Source organism: Silurus aristotelis (assembly GCF_946808225.1).
Source record: "Silurus aristotelis genome assembly, chromosome: 7".
Lineage (NCBI taxonomy): Eukaryota > Metazoa > Chordata > Actinopteri > Siluriformes > Siluridae > Silurus > Silurus aristotelis.
This window is the reverse complement of record NC_139580.1, coordinates 6,086,779-6,110,368: the sequence shown is the minus strand read 5'-3', so window position 1 is coordinate 6,110,368 and position 23,590 is coordinate 6,086,779. Positions and strand designations below refer to the sequence as shown.

Here is a 23,590-nt window from a genome sequence, read left to right as displayed (position 1 = left end):
AAGTGGTAATATGAAATGAACACAAACTATTTTTAACTTGTGTTTAACTAACTAAAAACGTCTTTATCTTTATTTATTATTTTACTATTTAATTTTCCTAGATTTTCCTAGAAAAGTAGTTTTTTCATATTTTTATTGCAGCAGCACAGCATTATAAATTCCTTACACATGCAACCCAGGATACTTGCCAATAAAGATGATTCTGATTTCATTTAGCCATGTTAGTTCCTTATCAACACTTTTGTAAATAAATCAAAATTTAATTTAATAAAATCAAGTTTTTCTTTTATTTTTTTATAATTTGAAGCCATTTTTTTTCATTCTATCATGAATCGAATGCATTTTATAATTCATAGTGTCAATAGACTGACTACTTAAGACCATTCTGGGGAAAATGTCTAGGCATGACATTGTATTATTGTGTTTTGCCCAGTTGCTATGGAGATGTAATTTTGACAATTTCATGAAAAAATATGTCAATGAATTCAGTTCCATTTCATTGTATAGTATTTTTTACAAAGCAAAGATAAATACAGAAATAAGGTAAGAATGTTAGAGGTAAGAATGTTCTGATATTATATATATATATATATATATATATATATATATATATATATATATATATATATATATATATATATATATATATATATATATATATATATATATATATATATATATAGTACAGACCAAAAGTTTGGACACACCTTCTCATTCAAAGAGTTTTCTTTATTTTCATGACTATGAAAATTGTAGAGTCACACTGAAGGCATCTAGGGCTATTTGACCAAGAAGGAGAGTGATGGGGTGCTGCGCCAGATGACCTGGCCTCCACAGTCACCGGACCTGAACCCAATCGAGATGGTTTAGGGGTGAGCTGGACCGCAGAGTGAAGGCAAAAGGGCCAAGAAGTGCCAAGCATCTCTCGGGGAACTCCTTCAAGACTGTTGGAAGACCATTTCAGGTGACTACCTCTTGAAGCTCATCAAGAGAATGCCAAGAGTGTGCAAAGCAGTAATCAAAGCAAAAGGTGGCTACTTTGAAGAACCTAGAATATGACATTTTTCAGTTGTTTCACACTTTTTTGTTATGTATATAATTCCATATATAATTCCACATGTGTTAATTCATAGTTTTGATGCCTTCAGTGTGAACCACATATGGCTGGAAAGGTCAGGTGTCCCAATACTTTTGTCCATATAGTGTGTACATATAAATAGATAGATTTTAAACTAGGATCGTTTATATCCTTCTATTATTTTAGCACTTTGTAAACACTGCAGAAAAATCTCGCACCATATGCCATATAAACACACACACACACACACACACACACACACACACACACACACACACACACACACACACACACACACACAACACACACACACACACACACACACACACACACACACACACACACACACACACACACACACACACACCTATATATAACGCATTAGAATTACATAATAACACATCTATACATTTTACAGTTGGATTCAGTTGTAAAGCCTGAGGACCAGACACCCACGTTTCCCACCTTGTTGGGTTTAACAGCTCGCTGCAGGTTCTCGATCCACTTGTCCCGCTCAGCAGCCGAACGGCAGGCAAAACACTTTGTGCCCGAGGCTGTTGTTACCTAAAGATCACATATATACATAAAAAAAAAATCACACATGCCGGAAGGTCATGTCTACTGTGGCTTGCGTAAGTATTCACATGGTTTCACTTTGCTTTTTCGGACTTCTGTGTGCTCATTGACGCCTGGTGAAGAGCCTACTTCGGAATAATAGCTGTGCGATGTTTAATGTGTTTTATTAAAAATAGAGGTTAGGGGCTCTCATTGGGGTGTTTGACGATTTATATCTATTTTTCCTAATCAAACCGTGAAAACTTTTCCGTAAATTGTGTCCTCTTTTCTTGGTCTTTGTGATACCATATGATCTCTTACAGATTTCAGGAGCAGATGTGTGGATATTGAGGTCACATGACACTTTAATCACATAGATAGACCGCATTCAACTAATCATGTGACTTCTGCTGGTAATGGTTACATACGGTATTTCATGGTAATAAGGGGTAAATACTTACAAAATTACAATTCGTTAATAAATTTACAAACTACGCTGATTTTCCCTTCTTCAGTATTTCAAGCTATTTCTGGGAATATTGATGCCATGATGCCACATCTATAGAAATGGCAAAAAACCCAATGAGCACAATTCAACACGCCTCCTTTCACTGCAGCCACAACTGCACCACCCGCATACGTCATCTCTATCAAAAGCATCAATAATAACCTTAAGAATGACCCCGGATTTTGCGTTTTTGTGCATTTTTTCCGTGCTTTTCCTCGGGATTTCAAATAATGCCAAATTGTGTTTTTTTGTAAAAAAAACTACGGGAAAGAAAACGCAAAAGTATAAACAGTTCATGAAAAAGCTAAACAATTGTTTTGAACTGTTTTAGCCAACCTAGTCAACTAGTAATCTGATTGGTTGAAGCAACATGGATTGTAAGCTACAGGGATCCTGCAAATGCTGACCGCAAAGGGCTTACGCCAGTTCCCTTTGACCCCAGCAACATGTGATGTGACTGATGAAATCTGATTGGATAGAAACTCTAAGCTAAACTTACACTCTGGTTCACCTTAGAGAAACACTTTTAAATGAAGTGACTATAGGAAATGAATGTATACATATTCATGGACCCAAAATATATTATAATGTAGGTCAGTGATTCTGATAGCATGAAGGCCTTGCTGACCCTGATGGCCTGCCACTGTTCATGACATTATGTAATCTCAATTAAGCCATTTCAGTTTGATGCTGTAGCATAATGTGGCAAGTTCAAGGAAAAACAAATACTTACAGTATGTACAACTGTACATGTTCAAGATGGTTATTTCTGTCACAAACACACACACACACACACATACCTCAAAGCAGTACTCCTGGCCGAGGATGCTGGAATGGACGGGTTTGATGATGGCGTCCTCGTCCAGCGTGAGGTCCAACGCCTCGGCCGCGCTGCTCGGTGACAGCAACGACTCGTGGGAATGGGACTCCTTGAAGCTCTGCATCAGACGTGTTCTGCAGCAAGAGATTCATAAAAATAGGGACTAATAGTAGGGCCATAAAAATAAAAGATTTAAAGTCTCCCCTTTCGTTTATTACTGTGCATTGTTGCTTCTTTGTATTGTAAATTGGGTTTCTTAGTCTTAAAATAAGTAGCCTGTTAGATCATTTGGCAAAAAAAGAGCTCAAGGCCTAAAATTATGCTTTAGGCTGCACAATTTTATAATACAGACTAACCAATATACTTGTAATAGACCTGATTTATTGACAGTTCTGAAAAATGCCTGGGCACTAATAATTAAGTACGACAAAACAAAGTGTGCATGTTATTTAGATTACAGAGCATAATTGTGTGATGCACATGAAGTGTCATGAGCATGTGACACACTATAAAGACAAAAGTTTGTGGATACCTGACCATAGGACTGGCATGTGCTTCATGAACATCCCATTTCACATTTAGTCCCCATTTGCTAAATAACTAAGAATATCTTCTGGTAAGATGGTCAGCTAGATTTTGGAGTGTGTTGCCACTGTGCACAAAGCCAGCTCCATGAAGATGTAGTTTACATAGGTTGAGATGGAAGACCTCATGCCTGTGTTACCTTCTGGCTTTCCCTTTTAGTTATGCTGCTATAGCAAGTCCCCAAGTCCTGCACAGTGTCCTTAACTTTCAGACAACAATAAGGACACATAATAATCCATATCCTTCTCTCCCTGTCAGCCCTCTTCTCCCTTCTCTCTCTCTCTCTGCTGGGGTACCAGAGACCACTGTTTTTGTCCCTCTTCTCTCCTCGGATCTGCCCAGTTCATCCCAGCCTGCCTCTGGATGGTCTTCTCTTCGATTGGAGGCCACTCTGTGCAGCTGGGGACGGTTTCTCATCAACGCCCAGGGGATCCATTAAATTACAGAGTAAAAGCAGGAGCTTTGAGGATGGATTTGGACTGTAGTTAATGTCAACAGTCTGCTACACTGACTCAGGACCACAGTTTGCATCTGATCACCATCACTGCACCTCAACATTATTTATCTGTAATAAATGGACATTCAGTGCCACCCAGATGAGGATGTGGTTCCCTCTCAAGTCTGGTTCCTCTCAAGGTTTCTTCCTCTTGCCATCTCGGGGAGTTTTTCCTCACCGCAGTCGCCACTGGCTCGCTCATCAGGGACAAACTTACACTTATAAAGAACATCTTATTCATTTTTATCACCACATTATCTGTGTAAAGCTGCTTTGAGATAATGTTTATTGTTAAAAGCGCAATACAAATAAAAATGAGTTGAATTAAATTGAATCTTGAATGGCTGAACGAATCCTGTAGCAGCAGGGGGCGTGGCCGAACGGCAGTTTGTGAATGGAGGGCGAGGCCGGTAGAGACAAGCGGTAAGAATCACACACCTGTTGGGAATTAGTCTAATCAGTGTTCTTTGTTGTAGTGATGCGGGAAAAGCATAAGCGGAGTGACAGAAGGGCGCCGTAAGAGAAAAAGAGAGGCACGGAGAGATGTGTGTGTGTGTGTGTGTGTGTGTGTGTGTGTGTGTGTGTGTGTGTGTGTGTGTGTGTGTGTGTGTGTGTGTGGGCATGTGTGAGAGAGAAAGTGATAAAATAAAGAATCTGGGTCTGTCAAACAGGTTGCTGCCCCACTGTTCTTCCTTCCCCACCTGCCCGAACCGATTGCTCTCCTACAAGTACAAATCTACACTTCTTCCCAGAAGAGTAGAAGATATTATAAAAGCAAATAGGGACTAAATATGGAATGGGATGTTCAAAAAGCACAAGGTTTGGTGTACACAAACTTTTGTCTATATAGTCTATACGTTTATTGTAGATGTACCTGTACGTTTCACATTATGTAATTTATATGACAAGGAGAAGACTGTTATTCAGTCTACTGTTAACTATATACTGTAGCTATATATATAAATGTGTGTGTGTGTGTGTGTGTGTGTGTGTGTGTGTGTGTGTGTGTGTGTGTGTGTGTGTGTGTGAGAACATGTTGTCCTCAAAGCTGATGTGTTAAAAGCAGATACAATGGTCAGCCGTAAGGATTTGAGCAAATTTGACAAGGGTCAAATCGTGATGTCTAGACGACTGGGTCAGGACTTCTCCAAAACTGCAGCTTTTGTGGGGTGTTGCTGGTCTGCAGTGGTCAGTATCTACCAAAAATGGTTCAAGGAAGGAACAGTGGTAAGCCAGCAGGAGCCTTTGATCCCCATGCTGGTCATTAGCAGCCGAGGCTCATTGATGCACGAGAGGATCGAAGGCTGGTCCGTGTGCTCTGATCCAGCAGACAAGCTCCGGTTGGATTAATGAAAAAGTTCATGCTGTTAATGCTCCATGGATCAGGACTTTTGGCAGCAAAAGGGGGACCAACACAAAATTAAGCAGGTGGTCATAATGTTATGCCTGTTTGATGTGTGTGTGTGTTTGTATAAATATATATTTCCTGGATCATTGTGTACTGCAAATCTCATGAGCAACAGGACAGCACCAATTATACCAAGCAAGTTTCTGTAGGTTTTAGTTTATGTTACACAATAAAGAGTCTTTTTGCAATAAATCTATGGATGCATCCCTTGTAAAAAACCTCAGCAGTCTTAAAGGAGATTAAAGATAAAGCCCCACGTGACAGGCAGATATCGTACTGACAGAAGAGTCTAGGAAATGAATCCCACTCGTGTCAATTAGGGCTAGAAATCTTGCGTCACCTCACAATAAATTTCAATTGAGATGAGGATGTGAATACAAAACCATCCTTTGGTGCATTTTTGATTTTCGGTAACCTGTGTCATCCAATATTTATACACATAGCATAAAAGTATCTTGCACCTTGAGCCTAGAATGACTTACATTTTATCTTGTAATAAACAATGCATGATATCTGTCTTGATGTATATTCGCAATTAAAAATGATTTATTTACCCATCACTGGTATATTATTGTGTGTGTTTGTGTGTGTGTGTGTGTGTGTGTGTGTGTGTGTGTGTGTGTGTGTGTGTGTGTGTGTGTGTGTCTGAGTGTATTTTGCCTACCTTTCCTGGTCAGCACTGCGGAATCGTGGGAGAATCATGTGGCGGAAGCTTCCGGTGCGATCAAGTTTGGGTTGGCTCTTGGCTCGCTTAATTGAGCTTTTCAGACGACGGCTAAGAAAACTCTGATGCACACACACACACACACACACACACACACACACACACACACACACACACACACACACACACACACACACACACACACACACACAGACAGACAAAGTTCTGATAAACACAACACGAACTGTTGTACTGATTGTACAGTGATTCAGATGTTAATGCTGGATTCACTGGTTTTAGTACCATTAGTATCATCTTTTTCATACTGGAAATTCAGCTCTATAAGCAAAAAAAAAAAAAAAAGAATTTATATACAGATATTTCTGGGCAAAAAACAATGCTCCAAGTATTATTATTATGCACTAAATATTTTCAACTTGGTAAAACCTATGGTCAACTGTTTTTTACAGAAAGAAAAGAAAATGTTCTACTAAATGTTAATTTGCTTCAAACTGTAGTGTAAATGTGTTACATAGAAATATAAGTGATTTATGTTCTATAATTCTTACATTTTTTAAAGCTGCTTTGAAACTACCACCATCGTAAAAAAAAAAGCGCTATAGCAATAAACTTAAATTGAAAGTATAATATTTGAAGAAACGTATGATGTATGTTGATTTTTTTTATTTTTATGGAGCTCTTATACATTATCATGATTTCACATTTGCATACAAGACTATAGAAGTTAATTTCCCTCATGGTCTCAGGAGGATCTCAGGAGTGGATCTATTTCATTCTTGTTGGTTCATTTTCTGACCAATCATTTGTTGATGAACTTTTAAAAGATTAGTATTTCTTTTAAAAACGCCCATTGGGGTGTTAAAAAATTCTGGAGATATATATTATTCTTAATAATCAAACCCTGATTGATACTTTTCCATAACTTTGTCCTAGCTTCTTGGTCTTTATGATGCTGTTTGTTTAGGTATGATCTCTAACAGAGAAAGAAACATTAAAATGAACTTATTCCATGCAGCAGAGGTAGCTCTTGAACGTCCTTTCCTGGGACGGTCCTAATAAGATCCTGGTTCTTCATACTACACTTGAAGGTACATTTGAAGGTACAGTACTTGAGATTTTTTAGGTTGACTGATCTTTATTTCTTAAGGTAATAAAGGATTGTATTTTCTCTTTACTTAACTTAGTGTTTCGTCTCATAATATCGATTTGGACAGTAGCTGTAGTTCAAGGTTTGAAGTGGATATGGATTTGTACAGTAGCTGTAGTACCACTATCATGGCTATTTACCCACCCATTTCTCTGGACAAGACAATTGATGGTCCAAAGCACATTAAGAAGGCAAGAAATGTCACAAATAAACTATTGACAAGGCACACCTGTGAACTGAAAACCCATCCATATTCCAGACTACCTGAATATTTATGGCCAATTTTAGCAAATTATTGTTCCCCAGTCACCCTGGGGGTTTATAAAAAATGTAAAATATCACATATTTTATATATATCCAATTATCCAATTGTTTAATATCTAGAGTATTTTACATACTGTAAATTTACAGTACCTTGCAGAATTTAAGTTGTGATCCATCTGGCAGTGGATGTCTGTAGCTTTGTCTATATCGGCAGGGCTGCTGTCTGATATATACACTACACTCTACATATAGACTCGATCTCCTATTTTATTAATAATTTGTGTACACAAGGCGTTACTAAATCAAATAACGTGATTGTGTTGGTTTATGGATGCGGAATGCACACAATAAGACTTTTTTTGAATGTTGACTATGAATTTCAATCTCGCTCTCATACATTAATACTGTTCATTTAATGAAAATCAAAAAAAAGGGCTTATTTTTATATTATGCTTTTGAATCTCAGTTGGGTTGACATTGCGTTGAGATTTTGTGCAAACACCAATGTTTTAAAAGAAATGTTGCATTTGATGGACAAGTAGAAGTTACTAAAAAATCCATAGCAGTGACACACGGTTATGTGGTGCTGGTTTGGAAAAATTCAGGGCGTAAATAAAAAGAAGATAAAAAAGTGTGCATGTTATTTAGAGTTACAAAGAAGACGGACATGATGTACAATATGCACATGATACAATATATGGACAAAGACCTCCGCTCTTCTGGGAAAATGTTCCACTAGATTCTGGAGTGTGCTTGTGGAGATTTTGACTTATTCATCCACAAGGGTGGTATTAAAGTCAGGTACTGATATATTTGAGGTGGGGAGGCCTGGGGTCCAGGTAGCATTCACATTCATTCCACTCCAACCCATGTAAAGCATATCTTTATGGAGCTGGCTTTGTGCACAGGGGTATTGTGATGCTGGAACAGGTTTGGGTCTCCAGTTTGGAATTGAAGCACATATGAGTCTGCATTTTGCATATTGCTGTTTGTTACTTACGATCTCAAACAGACCTGTGGATGAATCAAAACCTCAAACTAAACCTTTGTCGCGTTTTCAGTAGGACACATTAAAAGGCTGGACGTAAACTCGAAATAAGCGTAATAAGTCTATTCCTAAGGGACATGCAAATGCAACCCTTTTCACGCTTTCTAGTTGTGATATCAGAGGTGCGAATAGAATAATTATAATATGAATCCTAGTTTTATTCATTCAGCATCAATAAAAGTGCCATGTACTCCCTCTCTCATGCTCATTCACACCTAGGGGGGGATTTAACATAGACGATCCACCTACAGTCATGCTTTTGAGAAGTGGGAGAAAACCAGAGAATCCTGAGGAAACCCGCACAGAGAATGTGTGTCAGTAAAAAAAAAAAACTGAGAAGTTAATGATGGCTTTTCTTTTTGAGTCCGGTTCCTCTGAAGGTTTCTTCTTTATAATTTTTCAGGGAGTTTTTCTCTCAGCGCTTTCACATCTGATTTCCTCATTACTTATGAATACATTAATGAATTCTAAATTTAAAATGTATATATTTTTCATAGATTTATTTCAGTAAATCTGCTTTGTGACCATGTTGAAATGTGCTATACAAATAAAAATTGCATTGTATCCTTATCGAACTGATTAGTCAGCATGTAACAAATTTAATACCTGACCTCGCTGAAATAATCTCTGGTCCCAAAAAAAACCTCTCAGGCTCAGTAAGCCACACTGTGGGTGCTTAATTAATCAAATTGACATTAACTTTGCTTTACATTTTTACATTACATAGCATTTCATTCAAATCAGTTCATCTGTCCCATGAGATTTGAATTGCCTTTTACAGTCGCATTGTTGAGAACATCCTGACTGACTCCATCATAGTGTGGTATGGCAGCTATGTGATGTAAAGCCTTTAAAGTGTCGTAATAACAGTGCAACGCATCATTGACACCCAGCTACCTGCTGCTGAGCATCTTAACTACAGTAGATGTCTGTGCACAGTATCAGGGACTCCTCACAAACTATACGTGACTGTTCAACCTCCTTCCACTCAGAACAAGATACTGGACCAGTTGCACGAGAACTTGCAGGCTCTGGACAAATTATTTACCTACAAACATAACCATACATGAATAATGAACTTTCAAATTACTGGTGCATGTGGTCTGATCCAACAGATGAGCTTCTGTAGTTTAAATTGCTGAAGAAGTTCATGCTGTTGTTGCTCGACGGTTCATGAGTGTATTGGCAGCAAAAAGGGAACCAACACAATAATAGGCCGGTGGTCATAATGCTATGCCTCCATCGGTTATGGCTAGTTATTGTCTGTCTGTCTGTCTGTCTGTCTGTCTGTCTGTCTGTCTGTCTGTCTGTCTGTCTATCTATCTATCTATCTATCTATCTATCTATCTATCTATCTATCTATCTATCTATCTATCTATCTATCCTGTATTTTATTTTGTTTACATATCTATATACCTTTTCTCAATAAAGCAAAATTGGGCAACACATTATTTTTAAAAACCTTTTAAACTCTGTAAACCCTGTTAGTATATTAGACGGTGCAGTTTCTTTCTGGCTGTTAGTTTTACACACAAATGCACATCTAAGAAATTGCTTGGTTTTATTGCTGTATTAGACCTGGTTTAGCTCCTTTTTTTGGATTTGCTGCTATAAAAAAAATATACATGGAGTTATCAGTGTGTACATAAATATACATACATACATACATACATACATACATACATACATACATACATACATACATACATACATACATACATACATATAGTATGTACATACAGCTGCAAATAAGTATTTGAACACCTGAGAAAGTCAATGTTTGTCTCTAGTGTCTTTGGACAGCTCTTTGTTCTTGGCCATGTTAGTAGTTGGATTCTTACTGATTGTATGGGGTGGACAGGAGTCTTTATGCAGCTAACAACCTCAAACAGGTGCATCTAATTTAGGATAATAAATGTAGTGGAGGTGGACATTTTAAAGGCAGACTAACAGGTCTTTGAGGGTCAGAATTTTAGCTGATAGACAGGTGTTCAAATACTTATTTGCAGCTGTATCATACAAATAAATAGTTAAAAAATTATATATTGTGATTTCTGGATTTTTTTTTTTTAGATGATGTCTCTCACAGTGGACATGCACCTACGATGACAATTTCAGACCCCTCCATGATTTCTAAGTGGGAGAACTTGCAAAATAGCAGGGTGTTCAAATACTTATTTTCCTCACTGTATATATACTTTCTTCATACATGTAAAATATAAGGGCTGTAAAAATATAACGCAGATTTATTTTAATGGCACAAATTTTATTAACGTGCGATTACTGCAGCGTGAATTTCTGTTTGACCATTTTCATTTTATATATATATATATATATATATATATATATATATATATATATATATATATATATATATATATATATATATATATATATATATATATAGTACAGACCAAAAGTTTGGACACACCTTCTCATTCAAAGAGTTTTCTTTATTTTCATGACTATGAAAATTGTAGAGTCACACTGAAGGCATCAAAACTATGAATTAACACATGTGGAATTATATAAATAACAAAAAATTGAACTGAAAATATGTCATATTGTAGGTTCTTCAAAGTAGGCATCAAGAGAATGCCAAGAGTGTGCAAAGCAGTAATCTAAGCAAAAGGTGGCTACTTTGAAGAACCTACAATATGACATATTTTCAGTTGTTTCACACTTTTTTTTTATGTATATAATTCCATATATAATTCCACAGTCATGAAAATAAAGAAAACTCTTTGAATGAGAAGGTGTGTCCAAACGTTTGGTCTGTACTGTATATGTTTTTTATCACTAAACATTTGTTTTACTGATGCGCCAAGTCTTAAATCAAACACCAAAATCCGCCTTGAATCACACGTCCGGCAATTAAAATTGTCCGTGGAAACATAGCAAAAGTTCTGTTTGGTGTCCAGATAATTTATGTCATTTAAAACACCATTATTACTTCAAATCATTTACAAGAATATTTTATCTTAATGCTCTATTCAAGCATCCATATATGTCCATGCACATTGATTTAAATATTAAAAACTTGAAAAGTATTTATGTAAGGTATGACAATCATGCTATTAATTGTGAAATAAACATTTGAATCGATTGACAGACCTTATATATATATATATATATATATATATATATATATATATATATATATATATATATATATATATATATATATATATAGTGGAAGATCTTGAGAGCTCTGACCCTCAAACCTATTGAACACCTTTGGGATGAGTTAGATTTATAATGCTGACTGCACCCCAGGCCTCCTCACCTACATCAGTACTTGGCTTTTCTAACACCCTTGTAGCTAAATGGATCCCCTCAAATTTCTCAAAAAGCACACTCCAAAGTACAGTGGACCATCTTCTCAAAAGAGTGGAAGATATTGTAAGAGCAAATGAGTACTAAATGCAGACTGGGATTAACTTTTATCCATATGGTGTACCTGGTATTATAGGTAAATTTGCACTTTAAGGTTGAATATGACACTAGAGGTGTGATTTGACCACTAGATAGCACTGGAGATGAACAAAAATTACTGCTGCTGTTTCTGTCTTGGTGACTCATACTCCGATTCTGCCTACACTCTCACTCTTTCTCTCCCTCTCTCTGTCTTGAACACTTATATAGATATTGTACACCCACTCTAACTCCCTCCCTCCGTCTCTCTCTCACTCTCTGTGTATCTGAAAACACTGCAGTTTGGTTCTCCGTGCTTAAAATCACCTGCTATCCGCTAATTTCCAGTCGCCTCCATCGAAAGTTGTGCTGGCGTCAGCTATAATTACCGCACCTAAAACACTGACTAAACAAGGCTGTCGGAAACATGACCTCACAAACTCAGTAAACGAGTTCGCTGACCTCATTCGAGTGTGTTTATTTAACAGAGCGTACGTTTCACAGCATTTATTTTATCACGTGGCGATTCGTCTGGCCTCACCATTAAAGCCTGAAAAGAAAAACATATTAATATGGCTTGGGAAGTTTTATGTTAGAAATTTTCTACACGCCTCCAGGGATTATGCGAGCAGGTTAAGAAACGCAGATTCACACAGAGTTCGGATGCTCGAGGCAGAGCGAACGCACGACGTGATCGACAAGATGTCTGTACTAAACGTTTAGGAATTAAACGTATAAATTTCAATTTGTAGAATACATTTCTTGTCTTAAGCAACCATATACTAGCGGTCCCAAGCCCGGATAAATGGGTAGGGTTGCGTTAGGAAGGGCATCCAGCGTAAAAACATGTGCCAAATCAAACATGCGGATGGTCCGCTGTGGCAACCAGTATTGGGAGAAGCCGAAAGAAAGTTTATACTAGCTTTGAGAATTTGCACGCTCTGAAGGCTTCCTCTGTGACATCTGTGCTAGTTTACTGATTAAGACATAGGACCTTGTATCTGAAGGTCCTCAACCCAATAGCTGCTCAGTTATACAAATTATATTAATGTAAGTTGCTCTATATAAGGGCATTAATGTAAATGTAAATCTGCAGGCAAATCCAAATTGATAAGAAAAATGATAATATAATATAAAATAATGGTCAACAAACAGTCAAAAACAGAATACTAAAACCCAAGGTAACAACCAGGGTTACAATGGTAACAAGAGATCCAACACTAACTAGAAAGGCTTGGTTTGGTCTCGAAACAAATCACTGACAAAAATACTTGGCAATAAGTTATTGAAAGGACGTCTTATATACTGGGCATGAGTGTGTGTGTGTGTGTTTGGGCCAACCTGAGCCCAATGAAGTTGGTTGAAGTAGCACTTTGTATTAAATGAATAAATTGTGAAACATTAGAGTAAAGTATTTGAGTAAATGTACTTTGTTACTATACATAAGCCAATTTTTCGCTACTTTCTAGTTTAACTAGAAAGATAGAAAGATAGAAAGAAAAAAAAGCAACTTTTACTCTTTACTCAACCATATTTAGGATTCAATATATGTACTTTTTACTCCACTCTATTTTAATTGACAATGAACGGTACAGATTACATTTTGCACATTTTATCTGCCGTGGCTTATTTATTTGGAGAAAAGGCGATATTTACTATCATTTTTTTGTCCATTGTATACTAATGGCTCTTCTACTTTGTGACATAATACTGCCATTTTATTTGTTAATTGGAATATCTACTACTTTGTCTTTTTTTTCCAACCTGTTTGATCTTCGTTTCATTCTGGCATGTTAAAGAAGCTGTTGTGTTGTTGGGTAATATAGTATTGAGGTGTACAATATGATTTGTATTTTAGGAAATAAAACCTCAGAAATAAACAGTTTTTGGCTTTTCACTAACATGTGCCTTGGTTTAGAAGAGTAGTGCATCTTTGAGCCTACGTTCAATATGAGTCAGATACTCAATGTACTCTTTTACACAAGTCATATTGGAATTGGTCCGTTTAAACTTGGAATGGAGTAAGTTTTGCAGTTTTACTCAAGTATGATTTTAAGAAACTCTTAAAACCTCTGCTTTAAAATGTGGTATGTGGTTGCAGAGAATTGAAGTCCACAGCTGACTGTGACCTCACATTCTACATTACATTTACATCATACTTTATCTTATGTTATCTTATCTCATGGGTTTATAGCACATTTTGTGTGTATTTTGTTTACTTGTAGCCACAACTAAAAGAAAGATTTGATAAGGCAGGTCCTTAATTTCCTATATCTCAATTTGCTGCACTCAGTCAACTTTTCATTCCACTTGGAATAACATTTTGGGATGTGGGAGTCAATTAGTGAATCACAGTAAAGGTCAAAGCACCACAGGTTTCTGAATCTTCTTTTAGATGGAGACGCAACTCACATCAAATGCAACAGATTGGCGTTGATTTGAAAGCACCGTTTCAGCCCTGTGAAATGCAAACCCACGTGGGCTGTAAAGTGGCAGTCGCTATGCTATGGGTCAGCTGTGAATTCCAGATAGTGTGAAACTGTTGAGTACTCGGAACTGCAAGCTATTTCATTATTATAATTTTTTTGCAAGGTGATAATGCTAAATAAAACAAGGCAGTGGGTATAGGCCTGGTTCGCCTTGATTTTTATGCCAAGCCACATACATTCATCTGTCTATAGACATCCACACCTCAACCCTTCACCTGTCTATAGACATCCACACCTCAACCCTTCACCTCTCTATAGACAGTCACCTGGCCTCACCTCTTCATCTGTCTATAGTCATCCACCTGGCCTCACCCCTTCATCTGTCCATAGTCATCCACCTGGCCTCACCACTTCATCTGTCTATAGTCATCCACCTGGCCTCACCCCTTCATCTGTCCATAGTCATCCACCTGGCCTCACCCCTTCATCTGTAGATATCCAGCCACCTGACCTCACCTTTTTATCTTTCTATAGACATTTACCCAGCCCAATCACTTAATCTGTCTATAGATATTTACCTAGAGTCATCTCTTTATCTTTATATAGACATCCGCTTCGCCTCACCCCTCTCATCTTATATATAAAATGATCCACCTGGCATCACCCTTTTATCTCTTTCTAAATATCCACCAGGCCTCACCCCCTAATCTTTCTTCTTCTATCCCTTCATCCCTCTGTAGACATCTTCCTACTCCTGTCCCTTCATCTCTCTGTACCAATTGAACTGGCTTGACTTGACCTGGCCTTTATTTCTTTATTAGTCTGTAGACATCTTTCTTTTAACCCAGCCATTAGGGTTGCATAAGCCAGAGCACTCTTAGTGCCGGTCCAAAGCCATTAGGGAGGGAATCCAGCCCAAAATATGTGAGAATCAAATATGCAGATCGCAAACCAGAATTTCATACCGCATCAGTTGAGGCCTGGGTTACCAATGACCGTCACAGGTATTGTAAGCCAACAAGGTACTGGTGGAAATTTGGCTACGGTTGGCCAAAGGAGGAGAAGGAGAGGAGGAAGACCCCTACAGAGACGGCAATGAAAGGAAAAGTGTAGGAGAGTGGGTTCGGGTTGGTAATTTAAATGTGGGTACTATGACTGGTGAAGGGTAAGAGGTAGCTGATATGATAAATAGAAGAAAGGTAGATATGGTGTGTGAAAAGGGAGTATGGCCATAAACATTGGAGGGGGGGGGGTGTTAAACTGCTGTCATGGTGTAGAATGAAAGAGAAAGGATGTAGGGGTGATCCCGAAGAAAGAGTACAGTAAGAGTGTAGTGGAGATGAAGAGAGTTTCCGATAGGGTGATGAACGTGAAGCTAAAAGTTGAAGGGGTTAAATGATAAATGTCATCAGTGTTTATGCTCCACAAGTGGGTTGTGAGATGGAGAAAAAAGGAAAACATTTTGAGCGAGTTAGATGAAGTGGCTATGTTGGTGAATGGAGCAGAGGTGATGAGGAGGTGATGGGTACATATAGCCTTAAGGAGAGGAATGTGGAAGGGCAGTTGGTGGTACATTTTGCTAAAAGAATGAATATGGCAGTGGTAAATATTTATTATTCAGGAGATGCAACCTGAAAGAGCTTGGAGACTGTAAGGTGTTGGCAGGGGACAGTGTAGCTAGACAGCATAGGATGGTGGTCTGTAGGATGGTTTTGGAGGTTAGGAAGAAGAGGAGGAGTGTAAGGACTGAAAATAGAACAAGATGGTGGAAACTAAAGGAGGAAGACTGTAGTGTGAGGCTCAGGGAAGAGGTCAGACAGGGGCTCTGTGTTGATGAAGAGGTGCTGGATAATTGGGCAACTACTGCAGAAGTGATGAGGGAGACAGTTAGAAAGGTACTGGGTGTGACATCTGAAAAGCGAAAGGAGGACAAAGAGACGTGGTGGTGGAATAAAGAAGTGAAACAAAAATTGTTCAACAAATTTTAGAAGGTGTGAGGATGCCTGTGGAATGAAGAAGGAGTGTGTTGGTATCATTTTTTAAGAATAAGGGAGATGTGCAGACCTGCAGTAACTACTGGGGAAATAAAGTTGATCAGTCACACCATGAAGTTATAGGAAAGAGTTGTGGAAGCCAGGCTGAAAGAAGAGGTGACCATCTGTGAGAAATAGTATGGTTGCGAAGAAAGAGCAATACATATGCAAAATGTGCTTTGAGAATGTTCATGGATAGAATAGAGAATGTCATTGTGTGTTTGTGGACAGCACAGAAACTGCTCTAGTTGAAATCAATAATGACCTGTTTTTAGCTTCAGACCAAGGCTACATTGGACACTACAGATCATGATCTTCTCCTAGATCACTTACAAAATTACATCGGCGTTCAGGGACAGGCATTAAGCTGGTTTAAATCCTACCTGTCTGATCGTTACCATTTTGTAGACTTAAATGGAGAGCTATCCAGGCTAATGCTAGTAAATTATGGGGTGACACAAGGTTCAGTTCTAGGACCACTGCTTTTCACAACATACATGCTTTCCTTGTGGAATATTATTAGAAGGCATGGGATTAGCTTCCACTGTTTTGCTGATTATACCCAGCTATATATCTCATCGAAACCAGACGGTACAGCTCAATTGGCTCGGATAACTGAGTGTGTTAAAAAAATTAAAAGACTGGATGACTCATAACTTTCTATTATTAAATTCTGATAAGACAGAGATTTTGCTCATTGGCCCAAATACCAGTACACAGAAGCTCCAGCATTTCAACCTGCAGTTAAAAGGATGTACTGTAACTACTAGTTCAACAGTTAAAGACCTGGGAGTTATTTTAGACAGCAACTTGTATTTTAAAATTCATATCAACCAAGTTACAAAAACAGCCTCCTTCCACCTTAGAAATATTGCTAAGCTAAGAAACATGTTGTCTATATCTGATGCAGAGAAGCTTGTCCTCCAGACTGGACTATTGTAATGCATTACTAGGTGGATGTCCTGCATCATTAATAAACAAGCTGCAGTTAGTCCAGAATGCAGCAGCCAGAGTTCTCACAAGGTCGAGAAAATATGACCCTTTAACCCCAATCTTATCATCCCTACACTGGCTACCTGTAAAGTTTCAAATCGACTACAAACTACTGCTACTTACCTACAAAACACTAAATGGTTTGGCTCCCATGTGTCTTTACAGTCTTCTAACACGTTACAATCCGTCACGCTCCCTGAGATCTCAAAACTTGGAACTTCTAGTAGTTCCTAGAATAGCAAAGTCCACTAAAGGTGGTAGAGCATTCTCACATTTAGCTCCTAAACTTTGGAATAGTCTTCCTGACAGTGTTCGGGGCTCAGACACACTCTCCCAGTTTAAGTGCAGATTAAAAACTTATCTTTTTAGCAAAGCCTACACATAACACATCACATATTATAACAGTGTGCTCAAGAACATCTGATCAAATGCACATTATCAACTTGTGCTTGTTAATATCATGCACAGCAGCTACGCTAATTCCTCTCCACTGTTTCTCTTTCTCTCCCCATCCCAAAGCATCCTGAGGTTGCGCCAGCCCCAGTCACGTCCCACCTCATGAAGATTGTGGACCTTTAAAGAAGTAGATGCCGACCCCGCAAACATCCCAAACCATCTAGAGACGTATCAGCGCCAACTGGATCCCACTTCATGTGAAGTTTGGACACTGGACCTCCTTGAGTGTTTAAAGGCTTTAAAGGGGAAGCTGGTGTTGGATCTGTGATGATCACAAATGTTGAGCTATTTTATGAGTTTCTGAGTAGCTCCTAGTTTTGTAACCGCAAATTACTGTAAAAGACTGTTATTTTTTTAAATTACTCATAATCTTACATTCCAGTGCTCGTGTTAATTCTTACTCTCCAGTGTTCTGTATTGTTTAAAGATTTATAATTACACGCTTGATGTCACCCATATGAGGATGGGTTCCCCTTTTGAGTCTGGTTCCTCTCAAGGTTTCTTCTTCATAACATCTAAGGGAGTTTCTCCTTGCCACAGTCGCCAGGCTTGCTTATCAGGGATAAATACACACTATTCACCTTAACTGTTAAAATTCTGTAAAGCTGCTTTAAAACAATGTCTGATGTGAAAAGCGCTATAGAAATAGACTTGACTTAATTTAGAGAAAGCATACGGCAGGGTGCCGAGAGAGGAGTTGTGGTATTGTATGAGAAAATCTGGTGTGTCAGAGTAGTATGTGAGGTGTCACAGCAATGAAGTGTGCAGTAGAAACAACGGACTGGTTCAAGGTGGAGGCTGGACTGCATCAAGGATCGGCTTTGAGCCCTTTCCTGTTTGCAGTGGTAATGGACAGGTTGATGGAGGAGGTTATACAAGAGTCTCTGTGGACTATGATTTTGCGGATGATATTGTGATTTGTGGTGAGAGTAGGGAGCAGGTGGAGAAGAGCCTGGAGAGGTGGAGGTACACACTGGAGAGAAGGGGGATGCAAGTCAGTAGGAGTAAGACAGAGTACATGTGTGTGAATGAGAGGGAGGGCAGTGGAGTGGTGTGGTTGCAGGGAGAAGAGATGGAGAAGGCAAAGGAGTTCAGGTACCTGGGGTCAACAGTGCAAAGTAATAGAGAGTGTGTTAGAGAAGTGAAGAAAAGCGTGCAGGCAGGGTGAAGTGGGTGAAGAAGAGTGGATGGAGTGATTTGTGATAGAAGAGTATTTGCAAGAGTAAAAGGTCAATTTTTTAGAGCACTGTGGTGAGACCTGCTAAGTTGTATGGTTTAGAGACAGTGGTATTGACTAAAAGACAGGAAGTGGAGCTAAAGATGCTGAGATTTTGATTGGGAGTGACGAGGATGGACAGGATTAGAAATGAGTTGATTAGAGGGACAGTGCATGTAGGACGTTTTGGAGACGTTTTAGAGACTGTCTATACACATTCTTCTGCTACTACATCTTCATATATATCTATAATCATATTTTACCTGGTCCCACCACTTCATTTCTCTGTACTCTTTTATTGACTTGTCTTGACTTGACTTGACTTGACTTAACTTGACTTGACTTGACTTGGACAATGTATAGACATTCTGTGCCACCTACATGAGGATGGGTTCCCTTTTGTGTCTGGTTCCCCATAATGTTTATTTCTATAAAGCTGCTTTGGGCAATGTCTATTGTTAAAAGCGCTCTGCAAATAAAACTGAATTGAATTAAATGGAATCTTTATCTTACATTTCTTTGTTTGGTTACTTTAATTCTTGCTAAATTTCCTGAGCAGTGGTTTGTTGTTAAGACCAATAAAAGCTTAATATTTTACTATTTTGCTAATTGTTTTTGCCCAATGGTGTAGACATTTTCTTGTTTTTTTTTTCCCCTAATCTCTCAAAAGATATTCACCTGGTCCACTGAAAACCTCTTTGCATTGTGCAACTGCGAAATGATCATTCTACAGACAACAAATTAGGATTTGCTTTTGTAATACAGTATGAATATTTACTAAGTTTCTACACCATATTTTATATGCTCCATCAAAAAACTATTGGCTGTAAGACATTTTCTAGGTAATAAAAGAGAGAATAAAAAAGAATGAAAAAAATCATTCTGGAAGGATGAGGGACGGAGCCAGGGGTACTCACCGACTGACGGAATTGCTGGGGAGGGGCAGTGGGCGGAGTTTCCATGCTTCTCTGCCTCACTGTGGCAAAGCTCTTTCTGCGAGCACGAGCGTGCTCTGCGAAGAGAGAAAGACGAGAGAGAAAAAAAGGGAGAGAAAGAAAAGAGAGGCTAATTATTCTGCTTAAGAGACAATAAATGTAGACCTAGGCCAGATGAACTGCATTTATGCATTTCAACAACACCAAATATAGCTTGTACACACACACACACACACATACACTCACACACACACACATAGCATTCCTCCATGAATACCACTTCTCCTAGATTTCCCTCAGGATCGAGCAGACCCTCATATAGGTGGACAAATGGCGATGAATCTAGTGTAATGGACAACTCACACACTCGTAGGAATTTTTTTTTTACGAAATCTTATTGGCTTTTAGAGGTTTTATCTTCAGGGGATCAATTTAAGGTTCTTTCTTAACAGCTACAATGGAGTGTAGGACAGATATACCAAAGCTAAGCTCCAGAAATATTGGCACCCCGGTAGGGGTGTAGGACAGATATACCAAAGCTAAGCTCCAGAATTATTGGCAACCTGGTAAAACCATGAACAAAAAAACCCCAAAAAAACTTAAATTTGTATGAAAAAAAGCTTTATAGTTAAATCCATAATTGCCTTCAAAATTTTCCTATTTTTCATTAATATGTGGAGCCGATGGTGCATATACATATGGGCATTAATAATCTATAAATATACCTTTGCCTCTACATACACCCCCTCCCTCTTTCGCGTTCCATCCCTCTCTGTGTCTTTGCTTTTCTCTCCCACGCACCTTTTTTTTTTTTTTTTTTTTACATAATTCCAGTAGTGCTCTCTCTCTCTCTCTCTCTCTCTCTCTCTCTCTCTCTCTCTCTCGCCTCCCTTTTCACAGCTTCCCCTCTCTTTCGCTGTCATGTCTTTCCCTGCATATCTTGTCTTCAATTCTCATGTCTTGAAAACCCTAGTTTATACCCAACTTATGTGCAAAGCCCGGCTAACTTTGAAAATAAATATAACACAAATTATATCTCTGTTCAAATACATACATGTCTATGGGTGTGTGTGTGTGTGTGTGTGTGTGTGTGTGTGTGTGTGTGTGTGTGTGTGTGTGTGTGTGTGTGTGTGTGTGTGTGTGTATGGGTGTGTGTGTGTGTGTGTGTGTGTGTGTGTATATGGGTGTGTGTGTGTGTGTGTGTGTGTGTGTGTGTGTGTGTGTGTGTGTGTGTGTGTGTGTGTGTGTGTGTGTGTGTACACTGCCCTGAAAAATCCTCACAGATTCCTCACAGAAAAATTTGGGATTTTTTTTTTCAGGGCAAGGTTTACAAGGAAACAAACTTAAAAAATAAATATATTTATATACAACAAGTCTTGTAATATAAAGCAAGAAAAAGAAAATCATGTACCATATGTCACTTTATACTAAGCCATAAAGCAGAATAGGGATATACCAAATATACCAGTATAGGAGAGGAAATATGAGTCACACACACAAACACAATCAGCTGGGATTGTTTTTGGATTTTCTTCTCCAAAAAAACGCCTCTTCGTCTTCCTCTATCCCTCACGACCCTTCGTTCTGAAGGATGCACAGGAAGCTCGTTTTTTTTTTTTCCCTTCAACTTTTTTACTGGTTCACAGTTTGAAGCTCAAGTCATGCTTCAAGGTGCTCCAAAGAGTTTTTCCTCAATTTGAAAATCCCAGAGACCTCATGGCCGGGTCTGCGGTGAGAAATGAATCATTTTGATGAGTCATGAACAACTTTCCGAGTCACAGGCAATGTTTTTTTTTTTTTATCATGCAATAGTTTAAGAAGCAGGAAAAGTGGATACTTTAAATACTCGCTCGACAGAGTAAGTCAACTAAATTATGCCATGAGAGTTTTTTTAATTCAACCTAAATGGCACAAAAAATTATGATTTGATGATTAGCTCATTTTAGGGAGAATACTGTGAGTGTAGAGACAAAGTAGATTTGCTGATCTCGAGGAAATCCTGTTGGTGTTAGATGTTAAGTTGAAAAATGACAATCTTTCATTAGAGTAAAAGGACCTTAGCTGTCTGTCAATGAAGGGGGCAAAGCGATTAACAGCAGGAGGAAGAAGGAAGGGGTAGCTCAGTGGTTAAGATGTTGGACTTATACTGTAAGGTTGTAAGTTCAAATCCCAGCTCCACTGCTTGGACCTTGAGCCTGAACTTTAATCCTCAACTGCTTAGTTGTATGAATGAGCTAATTGTAAGTTGCTCTGGATAAGTGTGTCTGCCAAATGCTGTAAATTATCAGCACTAAATAAAGTACTGGGACACCTGACCTTTACAACCATATGTGGTTCTTCCCCTCCAACTTTGTTACTACAATGTTGGAGGCACACAATTGTACAGGACGTCTCTGGATGCGGAAGCATAAAATGTGCCCTTTATTTGAACTAGGAGACCCAAACCTGTTCCAGCATGACAATGCCCCTCTACACAAAGCAGCTCCATTAAGATATACTTTACTGGGGTTGGAGTGGAAGATCTCCTGCTATAGAGCCTGTTGAACACCTTTGGGATGAATGTGAACACTGACTGCACCCCAAGCCTCCTCACCTCACCTACATCAGTACTTGACTTTACTAACACCCTTGTGGGTGAATGAATTTCCACAAATCTTCACAAGCACACTCCAAAATCTTCCCAGAGGAGCGGAGGATCTTATAACAGCTAATGTGGACTAAATGTGGAATAAGATGTTCAAAAAGCCTTTAGGGGTCACCAGCCAAAAGTGAGTCATTGTTTGCCCATTTGTTTATTCTGGTTAGTAAGGACTACTGCCAGCATGAGATTCCAGTGTGCTTTATATTTGGTGTTGCTACGGTGTTAATAACGATTTAATGCTAATTCACTTTAACGGGACTAATTTTATTAACACGCGATGAACGCAGCAGGCATTTCTGTTTGACCAATTGTATTACGAATATAAATAAAAAATATATAAAATAAGCAAAATTAAAGCATTAAAAAAAAAAAATCCACTGAAAAATTATTTTAATGATTAAACATTTGTTCACTGATGCACCTCAAAAAAAAAAAGCACCAAACTGTTTTTTTAAACTGTCCGTGTTGAAACAAAGGTTCCGTTTGGTGTTCTGATGATTTACGTGATTAAAAACACCATAATTACTTTAAAACATTTACAAGAATATTTTCTCTTTATGCTCTATGTTGAGTTTGGCTTCACTAATAATAAACATACATTTATATTTGTCCATGCCCATGTTTATTAGAGTATTAAAAACTTATTAATTTAAGGTACATTAAGAACAGATGAAAATGTGCAATTAAGTCACAATATTTTAAATCGAGTGACAGCCCTAATATATATATATATATATATATATATATATATATATATATATATATATATATATATATATATATATATATATATATACACACACACAAACACACACACACACTCACCGGCCACTTTATTAGGTACACCTGTCCAACTGCTCGTTAATGCAAATGTCTAAT

The 23,590-nt window shown here is 38.2% G+C and overlaps 1 protein-coding gene across 16 annotated transcripts in view; it reads right to left on the bottom strand.

Moving 5' to 3' along the window:
* The window catches only part of syngap1a (synaptic Ras GTPase activating protein 1a), a 169,473-nt gene that overhangs the window by 46,690 nt on the left and 99,193 nt on the right, over positions 1 to 23,590 (bottom strand). For 13 of the 16 annotated variants that reach the window (XR_014534437.1, XM_083546934.1, XM_083546935.1 and 10 more), the window contains 4 exons: positions 20,053 to 20,147; positions 6,115 to 6,236; positions 2,942 to 3,095; positions 1,544 to 1,642 (listed from right to left, as the gene is read on the bottom strand). Coding sequence is in view for 15 of the 16 variants with exons in the window: in XM_083546934.1 (XP_083403060.1) it covers positions 1,544 to 1,642; positions 2,942 to 3,095; positions 6,115 to 6,236; positions 20,053 to 20,147 (470 nt within the window). In the remaining variant the exon portion in view is untranslated. Of the gene's footprint in view, positions 1 to 1,543; positions 1,643 to 2,941; positions 3,096 to 6,114; positions 6,237 to 6,417; positions 6,448 to 20,052; positions 20,148 to 23,590 lie in introns of those variants that run through there. The other 3 variants (XM_083546929.1, XM_083546930.1, XM_083546937.1) reach the window with 1 other exon arrangement.